At 53.5% G+C, this 13519-nt stretch overlaps 1 protein-coding gene across 10 annotated transcripts in view; it reads right to left on the reverse strand.

Annotated features, from left to right (window-relative positions):
* Positions 1 to 4853: 4853 nt before the first annotated feature.
* Positions 4854 to 13519, reverse strand: part of ST3GAL3 (ST3 beta-galactoside alpha-2,3-sialyltransferase 3) — a 182402-nt gene continuing 173736 nt past the window's right edge. For all 10 annotated transcript variants that reach the window (XM_062003580.1, XM_062003584.1, XM_062003582.1 and 7 more), the window contains one exon: positions 4854 to 5274. In XM_062003580.1, the coding sequence (XP_061859564.1) occupies positions 5185 to 5274 (90 nt within the window). In that variant the 3' untranslated portion in view covers positions 4854 to 5184. The remainder of the gene's footprint in view (positions 5275 to 13519) is intronic.

Raw genomic sequence — 13519 nt, forward strand, 5'->3', positions numbered from 1 at the left:
TTGTGGTCCGGACAGACAGCAGGACTGAGCACACTGTGGCTGCTGCCCATACGAGGCTGTGGCTGGGTATGATGAAACATGTGTGGGAGAGAGCTGTGACACAAGACTTGACCAGGTGCATCATCCCCCTCTCAGTCGCAATGTGGCTCTTTTGGGGACGCTTGCTCCAGAACAATTGTCCTGTCTCTGCTGACCTGAACCTCCCACAGCCTGACCTGAGCCTCCCACACAGGCTGTCCCTGTGTGCTCCAGTCTCAGGCTCTGTGCTCTCCCCCTCCACAGCCCTCCTAAGGTACCTGGGGCCCAGCCTAATGGCAGCAGTACCCCTGCTCTTTAAGAGCTGGGAAGAGAGGAGAGCAGGAAGAAGGGTTTGAGCAGCTTCAGCATCTCCTTCCTGGGAAGGATCTGGAACTTAGAAGCACACACCAGGGAGAGTTGGACAGTTGCCTCTGCAGTGTCCCATCAGTGCTGGCAAGAAGCCACCTCATGCATCTAGGAGCCGGCAGGTCTGGCAGACCTGTCGCCCAGGTGAAGCAGCCACCCCATCCCCTTGGGTGATGGGATTGTCCCCCAGCTCCAGAGGCCCCGTGGCACGGCTGGGATGTGCCGTGGGGTTATGCTCCTCCCACAGGGACCTGACGGGTGTCAGAGCTGGTCACAGCCTCAGCCCACAGCTTCCGAAACTGCTTCCTTCCTGGACGCTGTGCTGAGAAGGTCACTTGTCCGGACACCTGCCTCTGTTGGAGCTGCACCCAGCCTGACTGCTGCTCTGACTCCTGGTGAGAAGCCAGGCACAATCATAGGCAGACAATTCTGGGCGGGACAAGCCCTCACCCCTCTGCCCATCCATCCAGCATGACACGTGCTAAACCTGTGAGCCCCTTTCCCACCCCTCAGGTCACCTGCAAGGAGGAGCACAGCCCTTTCCTGTCCCCAGTGCCAGGCCAGTGGCAGCTGCCTCTGGGTTCCCGTGCTGGAGGAGTCAGCAGTGAAATCAGGCCAGGGTCAGCCCCAGCAGGGGAATCCCTCTGCCTCGCCTAAAATTGGCCAAAGGCAGCAGAAGAAAGAGGCCAGACGAGCTTGTTTGATAGCTTTATTGCTTCTGTGATATGACTGAATGGATGTGACATAAGCCTGCAAAGACTCCTGCCCTCCCTGCCTACAGGGGAAGGTAACAAAGATCGCAGGAACTAAAACTAATTGGAAAAAAACCCTCATGGAGTTCTTGCATCTGAGCTTGGTACAGTACCAGCCTTCAGAGCCAGCCCCTGTGCGAGCAGCTGGTGCCCGGACGGGCTGGCTAGTGGCCCAGGTGGCCCACGCTGAAGGACACGTCTCTAACACTGCGAGTGGCGGGTGCTTGGAACCATGGCACGTGCCGTGCTGGCGCTGGCGGAGCTCAGCTGGCAGCTGCCTCCCTGCCAGCACTCTGGAAGCCCTTGGCCATGCCGGTGCTGCCCGTACCCAGCCTGGCTGCCCGTGTTCGGCACAGGCTGCCCCATGCCAACACCCTCCCCTTTCCCGCAGACCCCCGCTGAGGCACGGAGCAGCACGGCAGGGCAGGGCTGGACCTCCCCGCTGCTCCCCCCCAGGAAAGGGAGACATTGGGCTGAGGGACGTTGGGCCACACAGGACCCTGCTGCTGCCTCCTGCTCCTTGGCCACGGTGCCTGTGTCTGGCATGTGCGAGCGCAAGGCTGCAGCACGAGCAGCCCTCACGAGTGAGCTGTCGGAGGGCTGGACACCACGGATGCCCGAGCAGCCCGTGCTCACGGTGTGCTCGGTGCAGCAGCAGTGCTCTGGCAGCCCCTCTCCCCCAGAGCAGTACGTGGTGGGCGGCCAGCAGCTCCCCAGACCTGCCCCCTGCACCAGCCAGAGCCAGGCCCCATGGTGGGAGCTGGCTGCCCGGCCCCTCTCCAGGCAGGTTCCTGCCACTCCAGTGGCCTTTCTGCACCGCAGCGCCTCAGAGGCATCAGGCAACCCCACTCTATATTTAGGCTGTGGAGAATTCCCTTGGGCTCTCCCTTCTGAGCCGAAAAGGTGAGTCATTGTGAGGGAGAGGCCAAGACTCACATCCGTCCCACTGACCCTGCTCTGACCCGTGCTCTGCTGGGAGCTGGCAGGACTGCTGTGCTTCGGAGGGCGGGAGGTGGCTGCAGGTGCACGCGGGGAGGCAGCCAAAAGAACAGCATCCAGCAGTGAAATCCTGCGCTCTGTGCTGCACCTGGCTGCACGGCTGCCCAAGGGTCTGCTTGCCTCACCAATGTCACATGGGATGGCCTTGGGGCCCCAAACCATCCCCTCTCTCTCCTCCTACTTGCAAGTGGTCTTGAACCACCACAGTCACTTGGACCACATGCTCAGCTATGCATCCCAGGCACTTCTGCCTGGAGACTCCCACTGAGGTGGAGGGAAGGGCTTGGAGTCACCTCCTTGGTTTGCAGGGACAGATTCCCCATCAAGACCTGCCCCTGGCTGTGGTGGGGAGCTGGGACACCAGGGAAAGCCGAGCAGGGGCCACACTCTCTCCTTGGATCTGCAGCCAGTGCGCAGGAAGATGAAGGTGCCCTGTAGCTTTGTAGTGCTCAATAAAACAGGCTAAATCAAACAAGCCTCCACGTGGACGCTTTCCTTGGGGAGGTGGAGCCCGTCATAGACACTGAAGGCTTTTCACCCACCTCTGCCTCCTCCTGACTGCTGCCACCGGCTCTCTGGCATGTCAGCTCACTGTAGCATGCAGACGTGGCCCATCACTCCATCACTGCCCCAAAGCTCTCACAGTAGCTGGTTTAAGACCTAGTTGAAGCGCCAAGACGGAGGGTGGGTGTCCCCCCTTCCCCAGCCACCACCTTGGCCAGGCCCAGCCCAGGCACCCTCACTGCCACCGTGGCAAGGACTCTATGGATGATGGCCCCAGGTCCAAGCTGACACACAGGAACCACAAAGAGAGTGCTGTCTGGTGAGAGATGGACGTGCAGCCTCTTGGGTCTTTCCTTAAGCAGGAAAAACAAATCAGGGGAGAACAGTCAAAGGAGTATCTGCCACAGCATATGCTCAAAAACCTGCTGGAAACCTCATCTCTCCATGTCGGAAACCTCACAGAGCATCCTGGAGAGAGGTATGTGCTGGGAGGCAGCAGGGAGCACCTGGCTGCGAAGCCAGAGGGATAGGGGAAAGGACATGGGAAGGGGAAAGGAGACTCCCAGTATCTGTTGTCTGCAGCTTGGAAGAGACAGGAGCTTTGAGCTGCTCCCAGACAAGGCAAGCAGCAGCTATGAAGCTGGAGAGGACTTGCCCCTTAAGCATGCTCCTTGGCTATGAGTGCACCATGCAGGAGAGGCTCCAGAGAGGCACATCCCACACCAGCCTGTGGGCAGCACGCAGCACCATGTCCTGAGAGCTGCCTCTGCCTGCAGCCTGACCTCAAACTGTTCCATACAGTTTGCTCCTTTGCCCCACAGCTGGGACGCTACCTGCACCTCCTGCATGTCCTCTCTGGGGTCTCAGCTCCAGAGACACAGCCCCCTGCAAGTCAGTGGGGACAGAGGCATCTCAGGGGACCCACATGAACCCTGCTCTGAGCATCCCTTGCCCACTTTAGGGCCATGTCCCCCCTTCACCTCAGAGCACGGCAGACTGCAATCCTCAGGCTACTGTTAAATGTGTCACCAGGCCCCTGAGCCCAGCACCTCTCTGGGATCCCACCCCCACTGCCTGGCTGCACCTTGGTGCCCCGGCACATGGGGCCATGGCTCAGGACAGTGCCTGTGGGCACAGGCCAGCCTGCTCCAGGCTAGGAGCATGGCAGCCACCTCTCATCTGTAACCATGCCCCTAGCAATCCCCCTTCTGCCCACGCTCTCCATGTGGATGGGGCCACCTTGCTGTCCTTACACTTGGCTACGTTGCTCAGTTTATCTCAGCTCCTCTGAATACGTGTACAAATCAAATGTGCAAATACTGCATCTCGGGACCAAGATGGCAAAAGAAAGGACGTTGCTCCTGAGAGCAGGAGGAACAGCAGTGCTACGGCAACACAGGAGGAGCTTGCAAATGAAATGAGCAGAGGCTGAGGAGAGGGTGAGGGTTCCCAGCAGGCCCTCACCCATGCCAGCAGGCTCCGTCATCACTGAGGTCACATGTCGCTTAAATAGGGAACATGATCGAGTCTGCAACGTACAACAAACGTCTTCGGCGGCCTGCTCTCAAACTGTACAGCTTCAGATCTCTGTGCAAGACCTGACCTCCTTCCAGAGAATAAATTACTCCTCTCCCACACAAAAATAAAGAGAGATGCTGTCCAGAAATGGTGACATCAATCTGCACGGACTCCACGGGGACCCTGCACAGCAGGCACAAACCAAGAGGCCCGAAAGCCTCGAGCCCGAGGAGGCAGGGTGCTCAGCGCCTGACAGGCAGGGAGCTGGACAAGCCCTGCTGCGGGCAGAGGAAGCCGCCAGCTGCCCGCTCCACCTTGGGGTCAGGGCAGAGGCAGAGCAGGGCAATGGCTATGGAAAACGCAGCCAAATAAGTGGCTGCTGCCGCCGCCTCTACGCAGGAAGCAAGAAAAACAAACCCACGCTCATCTCCATCCAGAAGCTCTAAGTGGAGAAGGAGGGAAAGAAGCCGTTATTCCCCCCCCGAACAACAGCAGCACCGATGTTTTGGACGGAAAGGTGTGAGGCCAGTGAGAAGGCAGCTGGAGCGTGGCGAGGCCGGGCTTTGCGCAGGGCAGTGCACAGGCTGACTTTGCCTCGCACCTCCGTGTTTCTTGTAGGATTCCAGCAGAGTCTCTTTTAAAAAAGAATACTTTGTACATTCAGGCGTCGCTGCCCCGGGGCAGCGTCCCCTCCCATTTGGCACAAATCGTTTTATTCACAAGCTTTCCTTCTCTCTCTTTCGAGTCTTTCCTGTTTCATTCACAGGACACAGAAGATCCATCTGCCATGCAGAGTTCAAGAGCTGCCCACTCAGCCCCTTGCACGCCTCCTGGCAGCTCTAGGCCTGGAGGTGGCAGATGCAACCCTCGTGCAGGCTGGCGCTGCCAGAGGGTCTTCCCGGAGCACCTGGGCGTCTCCGTGTGTCTTCAGTGAGGTGGGATCCTTGCGAGGGGCTGCCAGGTGCCTGCTCCCAGAGCTGCAGCGTGCATCTTCACCTCCTCCCTTAGAGGCAATGGCTGCAGCCACTCAAATCCCACTGGTCAGGTCAGTGATGACTCGGGCTTTCACCAGCTTCCGCAGGAATTCCTTCTCCCGCTGGATGTTGTGTGTCCAGGACTGGAAGGAAATGGGAGAGACAGGAGGTCAGTAGCTATCCTGGCCAAGCACGCTCCCGTCCCCCACATTGTGGGAGACTCTGGCTGGGGCAGGGCAATGGCTTCTGTCAAGGAGACAGACCCTGGTTGCAGACCAGAAGAGCCCTTGCAGACCTTCTCTTATCTCAAGCTGATAGAGCCAGAAGGCTCAGGCCCATGTACCTGAGGTAGTAGTTCTGCCCATGGGCTGGGGGAAGTTTTTTGGCATGGTGAGAACTGGGCAACCCAGGCACATTGGGCAGACACAGCTATTTACAGAGCCCTCCCAAACCAGCAGGCACAAGAGTGCAACACTGCAGCATTAATGGTGATGTCTGCCAGGGAACAGAGCTGGCAGAGAACGTGGTGGCAGGACACAGCACACACAGACACGTAGATGGGGAGATTAAGTGATGGGGCTTGGCAGCGTGAGGTGAGTGGTTGGACTTGATGACCTCAAAAGTCTGTTCCACTGTAATGATCCTATGATTCACATACAGCTCTCTGCCAAGCTCCCTGGGGGGTACATGGGGGTGCACACAGCTGAAAAGCCCCAGGGTCAGCCTCATCACAGCCAGCCCTTGCCTCTGCTGGCCCTATGGAGAGGAAGTCACATGCTAGAGGTTACACTAATACAATGCAAAGAGTGAAAGGGTCACATGTCCCAACCAGGCATTTCAGAGCAATGATTGCTATGGCTGGTGTCAGCCCACTCAGATGTGCAGCCTGCAGCAGTGATCGCAGCATCTGCCATCACACCCCTGCACCGGTACTGTTAAACCACTTGATGAAAGTGGTTTGTCTCCCTGGGGAGAACAAGGGAGAGCAGGGAAAAGCAACTGTCCTCCAGATCTCCCAACAGAATAAGAATCCCAGTAAATGAATCCAGGTCTCTAGCATGGTGCTCTGGTCACCACGTAACCTGAGCTCTAAATATGATGTGGACCCTGATAGAATCCCCCTACAGGAGGCTCCCTGAAGTGGCCTCGAATCAACAAAGCTCCAGCCCAGCAAGCCCTCTAAGGGCACTTTGTCATAAGCATTTTAACCCAGTTTACCCACTGCAAAACTGCTGGGAACTGCAAAGCAGTGGCTGTGTCCATCACACGCCACGTGCAGGTAGCTCCTGCCATCTGCCATCCAGGACAAGCAGCTCCCAGCCACAGCTGCTGTGTGGCACTGACAGCCCTGGTCACGGTATTACAGCCTGCTGCTCAGAGGTTCAAGGGACTGAAGGTCCCTCTCTAGATCTTTTTGGAAATGCCAGTCTTGCTGCTGCTGTGTGTTTACAAGCCACCTCCATCCTCTCAGTGCACAGGAATGATGACAGTTAAAGCTGCTAAGGGAAGTTTAGGTAGGTCTTATCTTGTAACCCGTGTCCCAAAGAAGTCTTTGACTTGCTCTGCTTCCAGTGACACTGTTACCTGAATGCTGCAAAGGGTGCATTAGCACTGGGAGCAACAGGGCCACAGAATTGATCTGCTGGTGCTCTCTGGGACTCTGAAAACGCAGCAGTCTCTAAACAGAAAAGATGCTGCCCAAGAAACAGCTCAGCATTTGGTTTCTGCTAGCATGAAAGCAGAAAATGGAAACTGGCATTGGGAAGAAAGCTGGTTCATCAAAGGAAAAACAAAGCAGGAATTTCAGAAAGCAGCAGTGGGGGCAATGGAGGTGCAGAGCAGAGAGGGCTGGGACAGCAGGGCTGAGTGTGCCTGCCACTCAGAGAGCCAGGATCCTCCAGCATGCTGGCGACACTCCCACGATCCATGTGGCACGTCTGCTGGGGTCCCAGGCTTGGCCCCTGCCATGCAGCAGCATCTTTCCTGACAACACAGCCCCTTGCTAGGAGCACACGGCACCGGCTGAGGCGGCCAAGTGTGCCTGTGTGTGCTCCTGCCAACAGGCAGTGAGCAGCTGTCTGCTGGCACACAGGCCACACTGAAAACACCAGGTCTCAGTGCAGTCACATCTGGCTGGGCTTGTTGTTCAAAGCCTATCTGAAGCACCAGGGAGCGTGATATGCCTGATCTGTCACAGCACAATCTGATCCTTCCTTCACATCTTTCAGCCTCATCAAACACTACGAGAAGCCAAGTGGTTTCAGCCAGGACAAGCTGCTTGCGTGCCTTGCTGCAGACAGTAAGTGGGGAAGCAACCACTTCTACACAAACTCAAACCACCTGAAATGTCACCTCAGGTCACATGCAAGTGCCTTATCTGATGGCAAGAGGAAATCTGCTCTGTGAAAAGTACAAGTGGAGCAGGAATTAAGTACAGGAGGTGGATAATAAAACTCTGTGTGATTGCAGTCTCACATTACAGCCAGGCCTGGCTCCAGCACTGGTTCCAAGGCTGCTGGCATGACCTGTAAACCTCTGGCTGTTCAGCATCCAGGCTGCTCCATACCCTGTGCACCACCAAACTCCTCTTTCTGAGCAGAAAGCCACACGTAAGGGAATTCAGCCTCCCACTTGATCCGTGTATCTCAGTGGTATCTGCGCCTGTACTCTCAAATGCTTTGTGGTTGAATGAAAGACCTCAGAAGCAGCACATTCCCTGGTGAGGGGATGGGCTTTCATCCTCCCAGAGAGCATGAGCAAGGCAATGGAGGTGCTGCTCTCCCTCTCACTCGACAGCAGCTCAGGCAGGAGGGATGAGGCATGTCTCCAACACCAGCTCCGGTTACTGATTACAGCGGGGGGACTCACCCCCACTGACAGACAGAGCTAATCGGGTGGAGGAGGCTGCATTCCTGCCCCAGCAGTGGGGGGAAAAGCCAGAGCAGATTTCTCCAAACTGCCAGAGAGAGGCAGGCACCTCACTCCCATTGCCTGGCAGGGAAAAGGCAAAAAAAGGCACCCTAAAGCTCAGAAGGTTTTAGGGTGTACATGTCCTAAAGAGCACCTGGCAGGCAGCAGGAGGGCTCTGTGCAACGGCTGCAGGGTCTCAGGAAAAGCCAAACCTTGGTAGGCTCAGGTCTGCTTTGGGGCCAGGACAAGGCTGTGCTGCCAGAGTGCTCATTTTGACCTTTTAAGCAGAGGACTGTGAGCAGCATTCATGCCTGGAGGATGATTACATGAAGTGGCTGCAATGCTGGTGGCTGATTCCTGCTACTCCTGCAAAGAAGCCTTTTCCTGCCCTCTGGTACTGGATGTGCTTTGGCTGCACTGACAAGATGCTCACTGTCCCTTCTGACTGCTTTGACCCTCTCCTCCTGAGCTCTTACTGCCTCATTTCCTACTCCTGTACACGGGACTGTTCACATTCACAAACCTCATCCCGCTGGGTCCTCAAGCATCACCAGCAGCAAACTCCAGCCCTTCTCTCAATCTGCACCACCAGACAGTGACAGAGCATTCACTGCCACCTCCACCTCCTTGTCCCTGCACATCACCACTGCCCCTGCAACCTGGCAGAGCTGCATCGAGCGGGTGGCCGCTGCCGCTTCCACTTGTGCTTGTTTCAGCAGGAACAGCTCAGGAGGCTCCTTCTTGTTCTTTGGGGATCAGGCTGGGATTTCCTTTGCTTTGAGTCTCTGAGTAGTGGATGTTTGCACTTTCCAGTGGAGAGAGAAGCAGTAGGAGGAGGGCTGCTCTGCAAGCACATGCACTGTTCTGGCTGTCCCTCCCTGAGAGACGGCAGTGGGTCTGATCGTTTGGTCACAGTTATTAGATCAAAATCTATCACCAGTTAAAGCCACCTTTCAGGGTTATGCAAATGCAGCAGCCCCAAACCACCTGTCCTTAGTTTCATTCTTGACAATTCAACAAGGAAGCACAAAACATTCTCTTTCCCTTCAAGAGATGCCAAGCACAATATTTGAAGACTAAGAAAACGTTTCAGTGACCAAGGCAGGAGGAAGGTAAGGTCCCCATCTGTAATCAGTTACAACTGGGGAATGCCTCAGCTTCAGAGCACATTAGTCTTATCAAGTACATCGCAGTGTCTTCAAATACAGAGAGACTAAACCAGAGAATGAAGTCAATGAGGAATGCAGTCAAGAAAAACAGCAAGTCGCAATGCAGGAGGTTTCTCAGTTCTGTTACATCCTCTGTATTTCTGCAAGCCAGCAGCATTTCTGCCCCAAAACCTGCACAGGAACCGCAGCAGCAGCAAGAAGTGGTACTTCATTGGTTCCAGTGTTCATCTCTGCTTTAATCTTCACTGCCTTGTCTCTAGAACTGCTATTTTTTCATGATTCTGCCTTGCCCACACCCTGGCTCTGGTCCTGGCGTGGTGATCACACACACACACACACTGGTTGTTCTATGGCCACCCCTGAGCTGCAGTTGCACCTCTCATGTCACCAGTGCCCTGCCTCATTCAGGACCCCTCTCAGTTCATCTACCCCTTTCTGCTTGCAGCCCCTTGGGAATCTCCCCTTGAAAGAAAACAGAGGGCTGAGCACCCTCATCTTTTCACGTTTTGGAGGTTTAACTCACAGCTCCTTTATGCCCAGTCATTCTTACACCAACTTGAAATTTTAAACATCTCTTTCAGCTCCTGCTTATTCTTAACACACACAGAGAGAGCAATTCTATCTCTTCATTTCACCAAGACAAACAAGTCACGTCTTCCTTCTACCAAAACAGGCTGTTCATATCCCCTGTGAAAACTGGGAAATTCCCCTGAAGTGTAGCAGCTCTCTCTGTCCCTATTTACCCCAAATTTACTTCTCATGAACCAGAAAAAAAGGCTCACCCTTGCCTCATGCAGAAGCAATTCTCTCCCTCTAAAATAAATCCTTTCCTCTAATCTTTCCAGAGCTGTAGTTGCCCTTTCCCCACAGTAACAGTCTGGCATCTTGAATTATCCTGTAGTTTATTTGTAAGTGTCTGAGCACTTTGCCACTGTCAAATAATGCTATCCCAGCTTAGACTCAAAACTTCTGGTATTGCCCCAGGCAGCATGACCTTCCATTCATACTCTTTGGTTTCATGCCACCCAGTTTACTCCTTTTCTCAAGGTGCACATGGTCTTCCTGGATGGTTTTTGATCCTCCCTTGTACTGACCACACCTGGCTTTGTCTCACCACAGATTCCACTTGCACACCATTGCCTTCTGTGCCAAAAATCATTAAAGCAAACACTGAACATGACCTCCCTCCTTTGGGGGGAACTCCCAGCTGCCCATTCAGTGCTGCTCTTTGTGTTCTCCTTTACAGAGACTATTCACATACAGGTGTTGCACCAAACCGTAGCATCTGAAGCTTAACTAATGGCACCTCACGTGGCACAGTATCACCCGCTGAGCTGGACTTCAGACAGACTGAGCAGACACTTCCTCTGGCCCCAGAATGAGCCTTTTGGGTTTTTTTTTAAACACCAAATAAAGATATTAAATTAGTTTTAATTTAACACAACAAATCTGTGTTGTGCTTGCTTTCAGGATTTGGTTATTCTTTCATTTCAACTCCACTCTGAAGTTCTGAATTGTACCTCTGAGGTCAGATTAAGAGGTCTGAATCTGACGGGATTATTTTCCTTGCATTGCTCCCATTCCCCCCTAAAAAAAAAGAATAGAGAAAGAAGTATTATGTCCACTACAATCTAATCCTGTGGAGCCACATGTAACCTGATAGATTTATTGAGGACCTTTGCCTCTGGCTTAATTGGCTCACCGGCGCAGCGGTTGGATCGGAGCTCACACCTCACGCATTAGCTTCAACAGCTTTTCCCTTTCACAGCCAACCCAGTCATTTTCTGGTTCCATGAACTTCTGACTGTCAGCCATGCTCTCCCTCACGTACATCACATCACCCTTATGGAGGCAATATGGTAATTCACGTGGTTCCCACTTTGGCTCTTTAATTCCCACGCCTTCTGCTTCCTTCACCTCCCTGCGTGTCACAGCCCTGGTAATTCTTTCCTTGTTTCCATATTATTTGTTTTGGCAGTAGGACTGTCCAGAGTTTCTTTATTCTCCTTTGCAAAGTGTAACTCAGCTTTTTGCCAGTCTGCACTTTCTCTCTCTCCTTTCATGCCATCGGTCTCCTGATGCTCTCCCCAACTCCTCCTTTACTTCTAATGCCACTTTGAAGCAGTTATTTAGGAAGTTACGTCTACAGCCTTTTTTTGGCAGTTCCCTCTTTGATGCAAACATGAATTGCAGGTCATTTCCACACTTTTCACACACAAAAGCCTACAGAGTCCATGAGCTCTTCAGTGCATTTGGTTTTGGTAGTCCACTCTCCTGGGCTAGTGCTAAATTCAGAGACGTCAGAGTCTGCACACATGTCCCGGTTCTACTGAGCATCCCACCAGCACTGCTGAGAGTCTAGACACAGCCCTGCTTATCAAGCTCGCTCCTTTTGGAAGGAAAATCTGAGTTATAACATCTCTTTAATGCCTATTTCCTAAAATGTCCCTCTGAAAGGTCCTTGTGCCTGCTAAAAACAGCTCTGAGAGGCCATCAGCTCTTCTTGGGCCCTCACGGTTGGTGAGAAGAGCTGTGCAAGCTCTTCTCGGAGGTCAGCAGCTAGGCAGTAGCACACCCCTGTAGACCTTTTACTGTCTTTTTCTATAGAGGTCTTGTTCAAACCCTAATCCTGTTGTTGTCCATCCTTCAGCCTTAACTTCGTTGCTGTTCTTAGGGCACAGTGGTACCCCACGTGCGTTACTGCACTTCTGTCCCATCGAACAAGGCAATACCTGTGCCCTGCTCGTGACTGCTACTCCATCAATCTTTTCCAGATTTCTATTACGTAGACACACAGCCCTTATGCCCAGGAACAGCATGTGAGGCCTTTGCTTCAGCCAAAATGCTGTCAAACAGGTGGCTTTTAAACAAAGACAAAAACGTATAAACCTCATCAGTCATCACCGCCGGCCCCAAGAAAAAGCAATGTCCTTTCAGAGGTGCCCCTGCCCCAGCCCCTCACCTCCCCCTCCAAAGCTGACCTCCACTTCAGTCTGCACCATTTCTTCTACTCCACTCGCAATTCATCAGCCAGGCTCCAATAGCTGTGTTTTCACTCTATAAATCACCAGGCCAGACATCTGCCTGGCTTTCAAAGGAGTTTTGTTCTTCTCGTTGGCTACCGCAAATTTTAAGGTACTTGGAGGCCTGAAGCTGCCCAACCACCCCCTCCCAAGCGACTTAAAATGCAAAGGATGGCTTCACAGAGAGAGCTCAGATGATGATAAAGCACTATTGTTTGTGCCTTTAGGGGCTGAGACACCAAACTTGATGTTTACGGATTATTCTGAGAGATAGCTGCTGGCGGGGAGAGACAGAGACAAAGCTGTGTGTCACCGCATGCTGCAGGCCACCTCCCCTGGCCCTTGTGACAGCCCTCACACACATGCTGAATAACAAGTGTTACACGATGGAGTCCTCCAGCATCCTACAAAGACCTGCTGGAGAAGCGGCTGATGATCAGAAAGAAGCCATCAAAGGCAGCGGCATCGCCTCCCCCACGGGTCAGGCAGCGAGGCACTGAAGGGCCAGGCACAGCTGGATCAAAGGAGCTGACACCTCACACAACAGCCACCCTGGCCCTTGATCTGCACTGAAAAGACCAGTCAGCAGCTTCCCCACGTGGCACAAATGCCGCAGGTGGGCTCTGGGTGGATAAGGGTGGCTTTTAACCACGCATTCTCCGCTTTTATCGACCGCAAGTGCGTGAGGCTGTCGGCAGCCAGCTGCTGGGAAGGCAGCTCAGCCCGCTCCCTGTGCAGCCTCCGAGGTGACTCCTTGCTCATATCATTGCTCATGCAAGAAATGACCAGGAGACCCGAGCTCACCTCTTGATCATGAGCCTGGGGAAGGCAGCGTGCTGCCAGGCTCAGGGCAGAGCACACCGATGAGGGATGCTGGGAGCCAGTCTCGTGCTCCATTCCCAGGATTTAGCACAGCCTCTTGCTCTGTCAGTTTCATCAGTTCCTTATGGACATGTTTTTACTGTCCTAAACACTGTCACTTTCCTATCCTGATATGCTTTCTGCCTGAAACACTAGCCTGTTTTGCCATTAGCAATGAAGGTCTGTTGTAATCTTTATAAGCAAGTTCATTCATTTTTTTATCTGTAAAAGCCTTCACTGTATTTTAAAATAATTCTTTTTCCTCACCTCCATTTCCACGTTTCCTTCTCTACGTTCCCAGTGGATCAGATGCTTCTACATTAGTAGAAGGCAGTGATAAAATAGACCTGTGATAAAAATACACTTGTACAGAGTGCTTGGGTGGGAAGCATTACGGGACCCGAGCAAGAAATACAAACACAACA

This window comes from Colius striatus, chromosome 10 (assembly GCF_028858725.1).
Source record: "Colius striatus isolate bColStr4 chromosome 10, bColStr4.1.hap1, whole genome shotgun sequence".
Taxonomy (NCBI): Eukaryota; Metazoa; Chordata; class Aves; order Coliiformes; family Coliidae; genus Colius; species Colius striatus.